Source organism: Bicyclus anynana, chromosome 11 (genome assembly GCF_947172395.1).
Source record: "Bicyclus anynana chromosome 11, ilBicAnyn1.1, whole genome shotgun sequence".
Classification (NCBI taxonomy): Eukaryota; Metazoa; Arthropoda; class Insecta; order Lepidoptera; family Nymphalidae; genus Bicyclus; species Bicyclus anynana.
The window spans coordinates 11037921-11054325 of NC_069093.1; the positions used below are offsets into that span (position 1 = coordinate 11037921).

Here is a 16405-nt window from a genome sequence, read left to right on the forward strand (position 1 = left end):
AAATATTTTTATAACTCTGTGATAGTCTGCCGTATGTGGTAGAAGGTGAGAGGCAAAAGCTATGCGCGCGATCTTCGTTTGTTGTTCAACATTTTTTTATAAAAATGCATAACGCTGGATAAACTTCGTTATCAACTTATGGATAAGGTACGAACGAATTATTACTATGGATACGCTGCAATAGCTGTAACAAACGTTCCTACAGCGTATTGCGTACTTAATCCTTGATATAAATGGAAAAGTTTGAAATAACGAACTTCATGTACAAAACTTCAGCTCTATAAGTACTTCTATATAAAAGATTTAAAAAAAAAATCCGTTACTTTTTAAAAACAATATCGAAACAAAACATTACATCAGGTTATGATGTCATCTGTGACTTGCAATTTCAATTTGTCGTGAACACACGTTTTTATTCATATGGTTACAGGTAAGTGTTCAACTGATGTATTAGTTCTACGAATAAGTGTGATAAGAGATATAGAGGATAAGCGTATATATACATAAGGAAAATAACGACATACAAAGTTCAATAAGGAAATATAAATTGGCGCTAACAAAACCCACAGATACATCTCTAGGAATAAAAGTATCAAAACTAATGTTTTCTTAAACTCTCGCCTTGTGTCCGTGTTTCCTTATAACTTATAAGTGGAAGTTCTTCTTCTTATTTGGCCTTGGTTCATCATCGTTCATAGGGGGTTGGCTTTTCCATTTGAATTTGATTCGTTCTTTTCGTCGTGTTCTTTTAGGCCTATTTCTTTAATGCCCTTACGGACTTACGTCAACCACGTTCTTTCTTTATAAGTTGAAGTTTTCAGTAAAACCTAATCATTCCCAATAACTTTGGTAATTTTCCTGTGACTAGTTAACAACCTGATATGATACCCCGTAAAAAGAAACCAGTTTGTGTAATTAATTTTAGGGGTACAAATAGTTAGGGTAAGGTTGTATATACAAACCTCATATTCTCCTGTATCTTTTCGGAATGATACCATGGTTTCGAAACGGTGACCCCACTGCACTTCGGATGGTAAGTAACTGCTTCGTGCCTGCGTCGTCATACCTGTCGACTCTATGACACCCTCTGAAAGATAATGTGAAACAATATAAGAGCTGTATTAAAATTTTAGTTTAATTAATTTTTTTTTCTGTACTGACGGTCTAGTTTAATTTTATAAGGATATTAAAGATTCCAGTTAACCCAAAATTCGTTTTAGTACTTTTAAATTCATAGCTTTTAAACTGACAGTAGCGGGCAGGGATCATTATTTTTAAATATTCAGTGATTCAACAATTCTTACCTAACATGACTACGATCTCGAACCTCTCCTTCAACATATCCGAAGCCGATAAGTTGTATAAAGGTGATTTCTCATTAATCTTGTGCACTATGGTCATGGGCCAGATGAACATCAGGCGGTCCTCTTCCCCGTCAGCCCCCACCTTCAACTCTTGTTGGTAGAATGGCAGCATCTCCCCCTCTCTTGTAATCTATCGAAAGTCATAATCATATAACATTGAACTTCAAACACAATGTACAACTCTTAAAGAATGATGATAAAACAAAATATGTTAGTACACTAAATACAATACTACATGGATTAATATGTCATGCATCAAAATGAATTTTATCTACATCAAAAGCCGTTTCAGTGTCTTTGTATAATTAATGAGTTTTATATGAAAAGGTTAATGACGTCAATGAAATTTTCCAGAATAGCAGGAAGCAACGAATCGTGATCTATAGTATTACACATTTAAAGCATTAATCCGATCGATTAACCAGATTAGAAATTATAAGATAGATATCTTACGTTTCTGTAAGCAGAAGGTAAAGCCTTGTATCAGATGTCTAATTCCTGATACCAGATTTGAAATATCTAAAGCGACATTCATTAAAGCATTAGAGATTTACAATGTGGATCCATAGAAAATGAGCATGTTACGCAATCCTTAGGTGGGTCTTAATAAATATAATTTATATAGTAACGAATCTTTAGTAGTCTTTGCTAATAAAAATAATAAATATTATCGTAGAATAAAATGCAAATAACTAAATTTAATAAAGGCATATCCCACCTTTTTCCGAATAACTTGAGCACGTATATGTGCTTCCAGAATATGCGACTTTCTTATGTCTCCAACTCTGAACAGAAGGCAAAATTCCCCATCTCTCAGGCATATTACTGCTTTCGTCGAGAAAAGGAGTGTAGTGTTACGCTTTTTGGCTCGCGCCAGCTTCGCGAATATTAGACCCACCTATGGACAAGACAAAGAAAATTTTGAAAAGTTAAATTCCTTAACCATTGAAACCGAAATGCCGTGTCTTCATCTGATAGGACAATTTCAATTCCAGTTGATTAGTGGGAAGATTTGGGTAAAGGTAAAGATTTTGAAGCGTGCTGACTGAAATCCCCAATCACTAACCAGTCTCCGCTTTGTCGTAATAATATACCTTGCGGCGAATTATTTGCGCTCTTATATGTGCTTCAACTATATGAGATTTCCTCATGTCACCAACTCGAAACATGAGGCACAGTTGGCCATCTCGTAGGCATATCACAGCATTCCGGGAATAAAGCAGGGTCTGGGCTCGTTTTTTAGGTCTAGACATTTTAGCGAACACGATTCCCACCTAAAATTAGAAAATGTCTTGTGAAGCGTTCTAAATTTACGTATCATCTTGGCGGAAACATTGATATCGTTGCTCCACAGTGGGTAAGAGTTTCGGTAAAATAAAAATAGCTCTTCAAAAATGAAACAAGAAGTAATATAACTTTTTTTTAATTCAAATTGTATAAATAGATCTTCGATATGAAGTTATAGATCGAACAAAACAATAAAAGTCTTAGAGATTTTTAAAATCCCACTAAATTTAAAAAAGCTATAAGTACTAACGGGTAATAGCCCATTAGTACTTATTATAAAGACAGCATCTGGATCACTTATTGGTACGCTTAGGTACGTTGGCTCTGTTCCAAGTTTATTTTAATATTATATTAACTTATCATATTGGTTTCGAAGCAGGAAGATTTTTAAATGAAACATGTTTTGATAAACCCCTTAAACGATTTTGATGTCGCAATCATTTTCGTTTTAAGTTCTTATATATTCGTATATATAATGCGTTTCTTTGTATGTAATAAAAAATCTTTATTAACGAATAAAAACGTTTGAAGAACAGACTTTTTACTATGTAATACATCAGTCAAAATACGAAAATATAATATCATCGTAGTGAATCAACGCTTTAGTATTGTTTTATATGATTCTGCGTCGTAGATGTTAAAGCTTTTTAAAATTTTATTTACATTCATCTGGTTGTAATGAACGTTCATAAAAATATTAGGTCTTTCGTTATTTTTATTTATTTGTATATCTGAAATAAAGTGTATAAAAATATATCTTACCATAAAAGCTTGAATGAAAACACCCACAATACTTTGAAGGCACATGACAAATATAGCTTCGGGACATTCCTCGTTGGTAGTTCGGAATCCATATCCAATAGTATGTTGGGTTTCAACTGAGAAGAGGAAGCAACCGGTAAAAGAATTAACGTTAGTAAGGCAAGGGACAAATGGTACAGACGGATCATCGGGAGGGCTGAGATCGCCGTGGGTGAAGATGATAAGCCACCAAATGAGGGCAAAGAGGAGCCAGGAGAGTATGAAGGAGAGAGCGAACACAAGTAGCGTCCAGCGCCACTGCACGTCCACGAGGGTAGTGAAGATGTCCTGGAGGTATCGGCGCCTGCGCTTCGCCACGTTCCATTGGACGACGTTGCAGTCTCCGTGCTTGAAGATGACGCGCTTGCGAACGCGCCTCGCTGCATATCGAGCATTACGGTATCTGAAACAGGAAATTCCAGTTTTTATATTATTATGACATATATTTCATTTTATAACATACATGTTTTATTTATAAAATTCTCAATTAATGTCCACCATTAAACGTTCAAAGTTCTGCGAGTACTATTATATTTTATAATATTAGAATAGTAAGGTTTATTCTATACTAGCTGACGTTTTACTGAATGCATTTTTGTATCGATTACTAATCACCCTCTAATAGTTATTTTGGAAATATCTTTTATGTACAGAATTGATCTAGTAGGTCTAGTAGTTTTTAATTTTTTTCGAAAAGACAAAAATACAAATCTTTTCGAAAAAAATTAAAACTACTAGACCGATTTGAAAAAAATATTTCACCAATAGAACGTTTTACAAACGTTTTACAAACATATTACATTAGGATGTAAAATAGGCTACAGTAGATTATCCCCATACATTAGTGAAACGGCGAAGTTATGCTTGTAAATATAAAATCAATCAAACTGTTCACTTGGTAGATAACAGTCATAACTCAAAAAACATAAATAACTTGTTTTTAAAAAATAATGATACTATTCTTTAAAATATACGATACTATCAGATTTCGAATACTAAGTAGACAAATAATATTGTTTACATATTTTAGACAAATATATTAGAAAAACAAAGAAAGAAATATATTAAGAAAGACAGCTTAATATATTTCTTTCTATTTTAGGTCTTTATTTCATTAACATTACTATATTATTATAGTATTAAATTTTCATTTGAAATTATTTTGTAAAAATATATTTAAATGAAATGTATCTATTTAAAATAGCTATTTGTCTATACTAATATTATAAAGAGGTAAAGTTTGTAAGTTTGTCACATTTTTTAAATGGGGTAATCTTCGGAACTACTGGTCCGATTTTAAAAATTCTTTCACCAGTAGAAGGCTACATTATCGGGGAGTGCTATAGGCTATATTTTATATTGGTATCATATATATTAGCCGAGTTATCACAGTTTTTGTCATACAGGTCGGACTGAAAATCCTCTTAAACAGACTTATTCGCATGCGCTGCCTTAACTATTGTGTAAAATTGAAATTAATGTACAGAGACTTTATGTATCTTTAAAAGTTCTACAAAAAAGTCCGCGACACCATATATCTATCTTCTATATATTAGCAGATATAGTACCTTTTATGTTTTAAAAATTATTAATTTTATATACTTAGGTTTACGTCATCATTTATACAACTAAACTTTAATCCTTATTAAAATAAATTATTTAATAATCACAAGGATATTATGGAGATAAGATTTGCCCTTTACAGTATGTTAATTACTTAAATAGTTTCGGAGATAATACAAAATTTCTAAAAGACGCAGAAATTCCGCTATATGACGCCCGGCGCTTTCATTTACGTAGTTCCCGTTCCCATGTGAATATGGGGATCAAACATAGTCTATGACACTCACAAATAACGTAGCTTTCTATTCATAAAACAATTTTCCAAATCGGTCCAGTAGATCCAGAGATTACCTCCTACAACCACACGAACTTTACCTCTTTATATTATTAGCATAGAACTCTATTTCTCTTGGTCATACCACCACTCTCGAAGGACTGGACCGATTTTGCTAAAAGTAGGAGTAAGATAGAGAAGTTACAGGGTAGGGTAGGGTACGGGTAGGGAAGCGTAGGGGTAGTGTAGGGGTAGGGTAGGTTTAGGGCCGGGTTTAGGGTAGTGGTAGGGTAGAGGTACGGGTAGGATAGGGAAGTGGTAGGATAGGGAAGTGGTAGGGTAGGGGGTAGGATAGGCGTGAGATAGGGGTACGGGTGGGATAGGGGTAGGAAAGGGATGGGTACGGGGAGGGTAGGGGTAGGATGGGGGTAGGGTGTAGGTAAGGTAGGGGTAGGTTTGGGGTAGGATGGGGGTAGGGGTAGGGTAGGGTATGGGTAGGGTAGATGTAGGGGTTGGGTAGGGTAGGGTTGGGGTAGTGGTAGGGTAGGGTTAGGGTAGGGTAGGGGTAGTAGTAAAGTTGACATCGAAATTTACGCGGACGAAGTCGCGGGCGTCCGCTAGTTATTTATAATACGAGTAGGATTGCTATTTTTATCCACACAGATCTATCAACTCGTTCGGCATATCAAAGATATTTCAATCATTGCAAACTGTTTTGGTTGGACTGGATTCGATTCCGGGATCAAAGTTAATATACTGCTAATTTATAATAACAGAAGACAATGAGTGATACTGCTTGTAATATACGATTTGTGTGCAGTGCGGGTAATGTTTGCAGAAAGTGAAATGCATTTGATGTTGACGAAAGTCATTAAGTCAAACACTGAGAAAACATTTACTTAAACATTAACTCTCGCATTATACCTATAACGTAAAATAAATTAATAAATATGAAAGACTAATGAAAGAAATAATGTAAAAGTTGTGTACTGGATGCCAAGTGAAAGTATTTTGAAAAATATCGCAATTTTGATACCCTAGTTGATTTTCAGTTGTCATTGTGACACATACATGTATAGTATTTCTACTGTCGGAAGATAGTTTGTCTGTAGATGTAGTAGTAAGGTGTATAGACAAGGGTAGTAATAATAATGTGTACATACAGACGTCATATTTGGTAAAACTGAAGGTGCATCAGCAATGCAAAAATATACCAAGAAATTATCATCTGCCTTTGAGTTGTTGGTTGGTTTTTGTTTCTATATTATACGTCTCCCTCTGTATCATCATATCAGTCGATGGACATTCACTGCGGACAAAGGCTTTTTAAAGAGACTTCCAAACATCACGATTCTGAGCCACCTGCATCCCTTTCTATCGATGCGACTTGCTTGATGTCGTCAGTCCACCTGGTGCTTTCTGGCGTGTTATCGCCGATCCAGCACGTTGGGACCCCAGCGTCCATCGGCTCTTCAAACAATGTGGTCCGCGCATTGCCAGTTCAGCTTGAACATTCGTTGAGCAAGCAATGTCAGTGACTTTGACTCTTCTACGGATCTAGCTTGTTCATCGTCCGCGGTGTATCTCTGCCTTCTGACACCCATAGTCAGTGACCAAGTATCACTATATCCCTCTGTATTACTCTAAAGATTTAAACATTTTCTGCTGTGCTGACGTTGTTTTCCCTTACTCACACAACAGTGTTAGTGATCTCAACTTACTACTACATCCAAAGGTATACCGTCTTCTACGAATAGAAGAACTATAAAACGTAACACGTGTAAATGAGAATATGTTTTATCGGTGCGAGACCTAAATTCTAAATCAAACAAAAAAGGGCTACTAACATCAGTAGCATTATCGAACTGGAGCAAAAATGTAGATAAGTTAGATGATACGGATTATTAATATGAGTACATTAATGATAACGGAAATGGATTTTTTTAACACAGTACTCCAGATAAAGACCCCATTAAATGAGGGGTCGTATAAAGTAGTAAAGTGGAAGCACTTTACAGTATCTGGGTAAATGAATAAACGCTTGCATGAGTCATATCTGTTAAGTTATCTGAAGATAAAAACATAAAAATACTTAAGTACAGAGTTGGTATTATTTATGAAAATAAAATTTATTAAATAATAAAGTTGCACAATAAAAGTTATCTCCAATGAGTGTGTATGAGTTAAAAAAAGGAAAATGTAATTTGAAGTACTCATTCATTCATTATTATAGTTTAGAGCCTAAACAAAAGTGCCTGGTTAGCTTTAGTTGGTCTAATTATAATCGTCATCATCATCAAATCAACCAATGAACGTCCACTGCTGTACATACGACTTTTGGTGGCATTTCTAAATAAAACGGTCCTGAGCCGCTAGTAACCAGCGGCTCCCGGTAATAAATATAATGTCGTCCGTCTACTATGTAGGGGGTCAAACAATACTGCGTTCTCCGTTGCGGAATGCGGATTTGCCACTTCAGCATCTAGGGACCCCAACGTCCATCGGCTTTTCACACTATTTGCCTCACCCATTGCCTCTTCAGATTTGCGATGCAATTAACTATGTCCGTTTGTTGTGTTGGATGTGGATCCTCTAATTTCTGATCCGATCACGCAAATATATTCCTAACGTCTTTTAACTACTATTAGACTTCTATCTTGTTTAGTTTTACCCTAGCAACGCGCGATAATGAGCTCATTATAAAGTTCAAAAAGCTTATAACATTTAAAATAGTTTGCGGAACGATAGAAGCGAGACACATGCGTAGGATAAAGAAGTGAGTAACGACGTCGCTCGCGTGTCGTGATAAATAACCTGAGATTCAGAATAACCCTTCGTGGAATTCAGATAATTTTTTTTTATAAGTGTTAGATCTACGGGTGACTTTTTAGACGTACTTACGTAAACATCTGAAGTAAATTGACTAGTAATAATAGCTTTTTAAAAAAATTCTTGTAATGTCTGATGTATCGAACATAATAATTAGTACCTACATACTCATAATTGCAAGTAGTTACTTGGTTCGCAGAACAATAATGTCTAGAATTGATATTGTTTTTTAATAATATGATGATAAGAATAAAGTACTTTTTGTAGCTTTTATAAAAACGGGCGTTAATTTTAATTATCAACCATCTTTGAAAAATCTAGAAATCTTATGATTGGAAGTCATTATGGAATTTTCCGTCATCGACCATTACCGAACCTTTTTGAATATATCGACGGCAGAAAACGAAACTGTAGTAATCCACAAAACTGAAAGTGTTCCCCAGAGCCAAAAAACGTTTTCAGTTTATTTCAAAACATCATAACTAGCATGTTTGTTAACTTATTCCCTATTTTTGATATTAGAATTGTTATTTTTTTTCTTTATATCATTCTAACACTGAAATCACCCATTTGATTAGGCGCTACATCGTTTTACGTAAAAAAAACTGATTGAAATTTAATTTCTGAGCTGGGGCCAAAGAAGTTCGTCGGCAAAAAACATAAAATCTTCAAGATTTTTGCATCCTAACATGGTGGAAAGGAAGAAAGTCCATCAAACTTGAGATTTTCTTTAATACTTTTATACATTTGATATCAACGTGGCCATGCTCCAGAAATACTTTTATTGTCTATTATGTCTTTCCAAACGATTAAATATAAATAAGGTTATAAAGCACAGGGTATCATGTTAACAAGCTTAATTGCTCAGTCAATTGCCGACCATCATGGTGCATTAAGCTGAGTCGAGTGGTTTTCACAATAATTGTTGGCTAATAATGGCACGCCTACTTCAAGTTGAAAAACCACAACATGATTTTAGTGTGGCCTAGTGGCGTAAAACCGCAAAGTCGAAATTAGTAATAATAGGAGTAACTTCCTGTCTTTAGTAACGGTTTACCCAACAAATGCTATAAAAAGTCAATATACTTTATTGCAAAATAAAGACCAATAAGCTGCTAGCTTCCTATTTGCGAAAATCTACGCTTACCTTGTACATGACAATTTGAAACCGGAAAGTAAAAAATAAAAAAAGCATAAACAAGATTACTCAGGAAATAATAGAAGATTATTAAATGCGAATTAAATATAAACTTAAAAATAAATAAATTCAGATCTGATTCAACACTTTAATGTGAATCACAACAAAGATAACGTTAAATATTAAACCTAACCAGGTCAAGAATAATCTGATATAGAAATTAAAAAATACTAGTCATCAGATTTGCGTGATAATAATTGAAATAAATCCAAGAGAGATAATAATTTCGACCAATAAATCAGACAATAAAAACTCAAATGTATAAAATTCTTTTGTTAAACCGATTTTTACAACTTTCATATACTTTTACTATTACTTAAAATTGATTTTAAGCATTAATGGTTTGAAAAAATTGCGTAAATCAATGCTTGCTCTAATAGACAATTATTATTTTACACTTACTTCTGTAACTCTTCTCTCCAAGCAGACTCAGAAGAGTTGACGGGTTTGCCAGTCATAAACATGGAAACTTGACTTATACATCTTTTTAACCCCGACATTCTTTTAAACATAAATAGGTGCTTCGCCTTTCTTTATTTAGATACTCGCAAGAAAATTGCGAGTTTCACTATCAAGTAGCCAAGCAGCGTCGATCAGTCTTTTAAAACTTTTATTTTTATGAAAGTTGAAGCGTAACCAGCGCTTTGAGACTTCTTTTTCTCGTACAAACTAGTCTTTTTCGAATGTTTCTTTAGAAGGAATGACTCTTGATTTACAGGAGGGCCTCCGCTCTATCTTTCAGCAACACATTAATAAGAGATTCACTGAACACTTCCTTTATATCGAACAAAAGTACCACACACTTTTCCATATTGTTCACAATAATCATTTTGAAAGCCAATTTCTCTTTGTTAAAATGGCGTCGCAGTGCTACCAAAAGAGTTTTCCCACTAGCACTGAATGTAGGGAGAATAAGTCGAGTACTGAGACAGGCGGATGTTTAATGAAACAGATGCTAAGACGAACACAAACAAACACTAAACGGGTGTAGGCATCCCGTGCCAACTCTGCCAGTGGCGCCGCGTCGCGTCTTTGCGTCGCCTATATTTTTTATTAAACTCTTCAGACACCAAGTTTAATAAAACACATGCTATTAAACTAATATTTCCGCGATTAAGAATACCTCACAAAATCAATTTTTCGAGACTTTTTTAACCAGACGTAATCACACTATGATTGCGTATAAATGTCTGGATGAATTTTTATAGCTCCAGAGATTTAACGTTTCCAATTTACCTACGATGGTGACGCATTAGTCCAATGTGACGCAGATACTATCATTATCTTACATCTAAAAGCTATAATAGTGCTGAGTTTTGGCCAACTGTGCTAAAGTTCTATACCAACTCAAATTGTTCATCCTTTTCTTAAGATTAGAAATTAACATCTTTTTGCACAAACAATGATTGTCAATTTTGAAGATCATTTTATTTAGTCACAGGATAGCAAATTGTTTCTCAGAACAACGTAGAAGCGTTGAAAGTCGGAAAGAGCATTTTGATGACGAAATAACAATAATGTATTCTGGTTTGAAACTGAAACTAACCAAAAACTACAAACAGAATATAACTCGAAAATCTAACGTAATCAACGCACTCTTGAATCTTATATCTCCAATACGACTCACTGTATCTCAAACTATACTCGTCCATTACCATAGTAATAGTCTGTATGGGTATTTCCTTGTAGCTTTAAACTAGGTGGATACATATTTAAACAATCAAGTTATTAAAACATAACAACACAGAATTGAATAAGTAAGCATTAGGTACTAGGAAATAAAATTAGCTCTTAGATGGACAAATAATAAGCGAAACAAATCAAGAATTAGCTTTGTTCTAAGAGACAATACACGTTTTAATTGGCATTTACTGGGTAAGGCTCGAGTTCCTTGTAAGTAATTAAACTTAAATTAAGGTACCAATTCAATTACGTGATAATTACGTTACGTACTGTCTTGAATATCGGTTTACATAATTCAAGTAGATGTTGACATACATCTAGTAGAATATTATAGCAGAGAGGAAAAGCTACGAAATTGTGTAATCGTTTTAAATAATCCTGTAGAAGAGCCCATAAATTTAGAATTTAATAGATATGTTCTACGATTTATAAGCCCGGTTTTTAATCAAGGAAACAGCATCACGACTTACATGCAATTATGTATGAGAGTTTGAAATAAAACTTCGTGGACTTAAAAAGCTTTTCAATATCATAACAACAGAAGACTGTATATTCTATTATTAAAAAATATATTTAAATATTATTTATTACAAAATGTGGTCTTCTAGAAATATAAGACATAATCAATGTTCAATAAGTAAGACGCCCAAGGACGCCAGCGTCTTTGGGCCATTTTAAAAGGCTATTAGGCTGAATCAAGGATCGGCTTTTAGGTCTACAGATGCGTAGATAATATTATGAAACGGGATATAATTTTTGTTATTGTGTCTGAAGTCTGAGAATCTAAACAGTCAAATAGATATACATGTATATAAATATTTACGTCAGTTAAAATGTTTAAGCTTGTTTTATTTTAACTGACATGAATATTTATCTCTAACATAAACTATATTAACATCTATAAGACATGTTGTTCTCAGGCGATATTTTCCGGAAAGATGAATGCCATTCATTTACATGCAAAGTATTGAGGCGACCTTTATTCTGCAGTGAGGAATAGACCTTGCTTAAAGTACTTTAGTATTTTATGTGATAGGGGCAATGATCTAACGCAAATTAATATTATCTTTTCAATATATACGCAGCTGTATGTACAGGAAACTTTGTTATATTCTCTACTAGCGGATGCCCGCAGAGTCTGTTCCACTTGAAATAATAAAGCTTACTCACTGATAATGTAGCGTTCTGTTGGTGGTCTGGTGGCTAAGACATGGAAGCTTATCAAACGCGTTTACAAAATCAAAATCGCGTCAAAAAATTCGCGTTCTAACTATTGATGTTTCTATGTAGGTAGAGACCAAATTCCAGATAAATCCCATTATAAAATGTATTTGTAAATGAGTTAATGTGTACAAACATGAGAATTTTGTTCGTATTTATGTGGCACAGTATCTACAATTTTCAGAAAAGTAGAATAACAAAATGGAACGCAATATGTTCACTACTTATCTTAATCCAGAACAGGATAATGCAAATATTTAAAACAAACAAGAAGATATCCAGACTGTTCAATTAGCAGACACTATTTAGGTCAGTCGGTTACATTAGAGAACTTCACAGATTCAAATTGTAACTGAATCAGCTGCTTTTAGACATTTGATTGACTATAGTAGAGTAATCATTGTATCTAAATTTTCCTTTATACATTTATGTTTATCTTATTAGATTGTTAGTCTAAACAGTTTATTTCCTCTGTTTATCTATTAACTATTTTTCTTTCAGGTCAAGTTATATTTAGATCTAGATCTAGATTAAATCTGATATCTCGTGTCTCGATGTTTGTAGTCACACTCATCTGAAGCGGTAATATTTTTTGTAAATTTGATAGGTAAGAATAAGTCTTTATGTACAAGTTTACCTGGATAGGCTACACTAGCCTATCCAGGTAAGCCCAGCCCCATGTAGCCCAGTGAACAGTGACCTCTACCTCCGATTCCGGGGGATGTGGGTTCGAATCCGGTCCGGGGCATACTCCTCCAACTTTTCAGTTGTGTGCATTTGAAGAAATTATATATCACGTGTCTCAAACGGTGAAAGAAAAACATCGAGAAAAAACCTGCATACCAGAGAATTTTAATTAATTCTCTGCGTGTGTAAGTCTACCACTCCGCATTGTACCAGCGTGGTGGACTATTGGCCTAACCCCTCTCATTCTGAGAGGAGACTCGAGCTTAGTAGTGAGCTGAATATACACGTTTACGACGTACAAGTTTACTTCCTACCACTTCCCATTATTTGAATCACGATTTTAGTGTTTTTGTATGAAATAAATTTATCGTTGGCCTGGTGTACTATGCCTACCTGAAACTATATAGTTCTATATAAACCGTATTCTATTTTTAGACGCCTTGCCTTTATAATAATAATAATAATAATAATATTTATTTCAAGCTTCAATAGGCTCATAGTTATGTTAGTAAAAATAAAAATAGAATGTGTTAGTAACTTATAAACTATAGTAATATAACTTATTTTTTTTTTTTTTAAATAGATCATACTAGTTATATGTGTGTCACTGCCGCTCCAATCCATTTGACATGGAACAGCAGTGATTCACATATTTACAGTCCAACCTGCTCGCAATCATTGCAAGAATGCTGTTGGTGCTGCCCCGCACCCTGCGCACCAAGGATCCACAACGTTTGCGCATTGTGGCGTAAAAACAGTCAACACGCGCATCCGCGAACATCCCCGATGCGCTACAAAAGCGGGGCAACCCCATCAGCACCCTGAATGCGTTGTTATATTGTACACGGAGAGCGTTATAAGATTTTTGAGAGTATTTGGCCCACAGGCTGCACGTGTAGAAACTAGTGCAGTATGCTCTGAACAACGTAATTTTAACGGCATAAGAACACCGCGCAAACCTGCGAGCCAGCATATTTGCTCTTACTGATAACGCTCTCCGTTCTCTCTCGATATCAGTGTCGTCTCTAAGGTCAGGGGTCAACATGTGTCCAAGGTACTTTACTTTATTTACTCTCTCTAATGCTATGCTATTCAGCGAGATAGGTGGAAGAGTCAGATTTTTAGATGTTTTACCCTCTGCCTCAAAGACCATCACTACACTCTTTTTAGTGTTATATGCAAGACCATGTCTCTCCACATAAGCCTCACATATGGCTATGAGCTTCCTGAGACCACAGATTGACGCACTCAACAGCACCATATCATCGGCGTAACTTAAGTTATTTAAACACACTCCGTCTATGTAGCAGCCGATTCTGGTGCTGCTGAGCTCGCCAAGCAAGTCATCCACGTACAAGTTGAATAGCGTAGGTGAGCTTAAACCCCCCTGCCTCACCCCGCACTCCAACCCATACGAATCTGACAAGACGCCTGCCCACCGGACATTATTGACCTGGTTTCTATACCAGTATTTAAAAATATTGGTGAGTTCTGGAGGTAGTTTTGCTTCCTCCATCTTTCTCCATAAGATGTCATAAGAAACCAGATCAAATGCTTTAGACAAGTCCAGAAAACAGGCGTAAATCCGAGTCTTCCTCCTAGCATAGTATGTGACAGCATGCTTCAGCCCCAAAACAGCACTCTCAGTAGACAAACCATGTCGGAAACCAAATTGGTTATCGTGCGGTCTAAAGAATTTATTTAAGTGAGAGTTAAGCATGCTATCAAATACCTTCGAGATGACAGTAGCCAATGAGATGGGCCTATAGTTAGTTAAGCCTTTGCCTTGTATACACTAGACTATCTAAAATTTGTTATTGTTTGTTAGTTCTATGCCAAAAAGTTTGTAGAATTTAAGACATGTTTCTTTTAAGTTATAACCTGGTGTTTAAACTCGAGCAAATTTACTACTTCGTCAGAGATGGCGCAGTAATATGGATTGAAATTAAACAGGTGGTGATTTCAGTCGAACAAGCACCGGTATATACATTTTTCAGCGTTTGCCAAGAGCAAAAGGGAAATATCCGAAAGCGTTGCGTTACTGCCAATCCATACTAATAAAATAAATGCGACAGTACGTCTGTCTGTCTGTTATCTTTTCACGGCTGTGATGCTGAACAAATTTAGATGACTTTTGGTATTGAGTTAAATTTAACCTAGTCTTCAAGTGTGTTTGTGGAATGTGTTTCAAGAGTTTTAAAAATTTTGAAAATTAATTTAGATCGTCAGTCATTTTTAAAAGATTATGTATGTGTATTAGCATACAGTAACTTTTATATTTGTCTAATATGTCGTGTCGTATCGCATCAGAACAGAATCGGTATCATATATTTTGTATGGCAACGTTTACACTTATGTGTTGTGACATGTCGTGATGGCTTCCATCGTACATTTTGTATGATGTGCCATATACAAAATGTATGATACCGATTCTGTTCTGATGCGTCACGACACGACACGTCAAACAAATATAAATCCAGCTTTAGAGTCATTTCATTGTGATTAGACGTAGATAATAAGCTATCAAATAAAAATCTCTTGCGTCAAGGATTAATATTAAATTAGATTATTTCACTTATTCACAAACTAGCATTCACTATAACATTATAATAATCATGCTTAATTTTTCAACGTATTTTTAAATGTACACCAAAGTTTGTGAGTCACGTACAATTATATCTATTACGTGCGGAACACATAACACGGTCATAGATGCGTTCAAAGTTGTTGGGCACATATCGTTAAAACTATGGAAAAACAAAAATGCAGCAATGCGTTGATGCTTAGGATTGATCATAATATTAAATAACAATACTATTTAATCTTACTTTATCTCTATAAATTAAACAATCTTTACTCTGGTTAAAGTAGATTTAAAGAGTTAGGTAGTTAAAGCACTGTTAACAATTTCTCTAATTGCTAAGACTCGTTAAGCTGTCGTTAAATTTGTCTTGGTAAATTTTCATCATCATCACTCGTCATCCTTTTTCCTTTTCATTCCTTCGATGTTTTCCTAAGCCTAAGGTTGTCTAAAACAATCGATTAGGCCGCCTTTTGTGAACTGATTTGTTATATTGTGTTCCTGTTATCTTTTTTTATGTGTGCTATACAAAGAAAATATTTAAATAAATGAAAATACATCATCAATCGTTACATCAAGTCAAGAATAGCGAGGTAGTAAGTCTAATACTACAGTTTTCCTTTCCTATAAGAAAAGGCCTAGTATTAGATCGTACAAATAAGCTGATAATGATGATACTAAGGATTTGCATTGTAACGATTTGTGAATGCACGCTAGGTGATGTTCAGTTTAGATTATGCGTCATACGAGTGTACCCACCAGGAACAATGTTTATTATCCAATTCGATTGTTTCCCAGTAGTAAATTATTTGGTGAGAGCTAAAACGGATTGTTTACATACATTTAACGCGGCGCCGCATAAGTCACTATCAGTAGGTAGATGTATTTTAATTAAATGTAATGCGAGGGATCAGTCA

General features: G+C 34.9%; 1 protein-coding gene across 4 annotated transcripts in view; it reads right to left on the bottom strand.

Moving 5' to 3' along the window:
* Positions 1 to 16405, bottom strand: part of LOC112049054 (G protein-activated inward rectifier potassium channel 3) — a 55475-nt gene that overhangs the window by 5525 nt on the left and 33545 nt on the right. Inside the window, exons 1-5 of one of the 4 annotated variants that reach the window (XM_052884320.1) lie at positions 9719 to 10266; positions 3414 to 3855; positions 2083 to 2262; positions 1305 to 1494; positions 963 to 1087 (exon numbers count right to left, since the gene is read on the bottom strand). In XM_052884320.1, coding sequence (XP_052740280.1) covers positions 963 to 1087; positions 1305 to 1494; positions 2083 to 2262; positions 3414 to 3855; positions 9719 to 9828 — 1047 coding nt within the window. In that variant the 5' untranslated portion in view covers positions 9829 to 10266. Of the gene's footprint in view, positions 1 to 962; positions 1088 to 1304; positions 1495 to 2082; positions 2263 to 2458; positions 2639 to 3413; positions 3856 to 9718; positions 10267 to 16405 lie in introns of those variants that run through there. The other 3 variants (XM_024086800.2, XM_024086799.2, XM_024086798.2) reach the window with 3 other exon arrangements.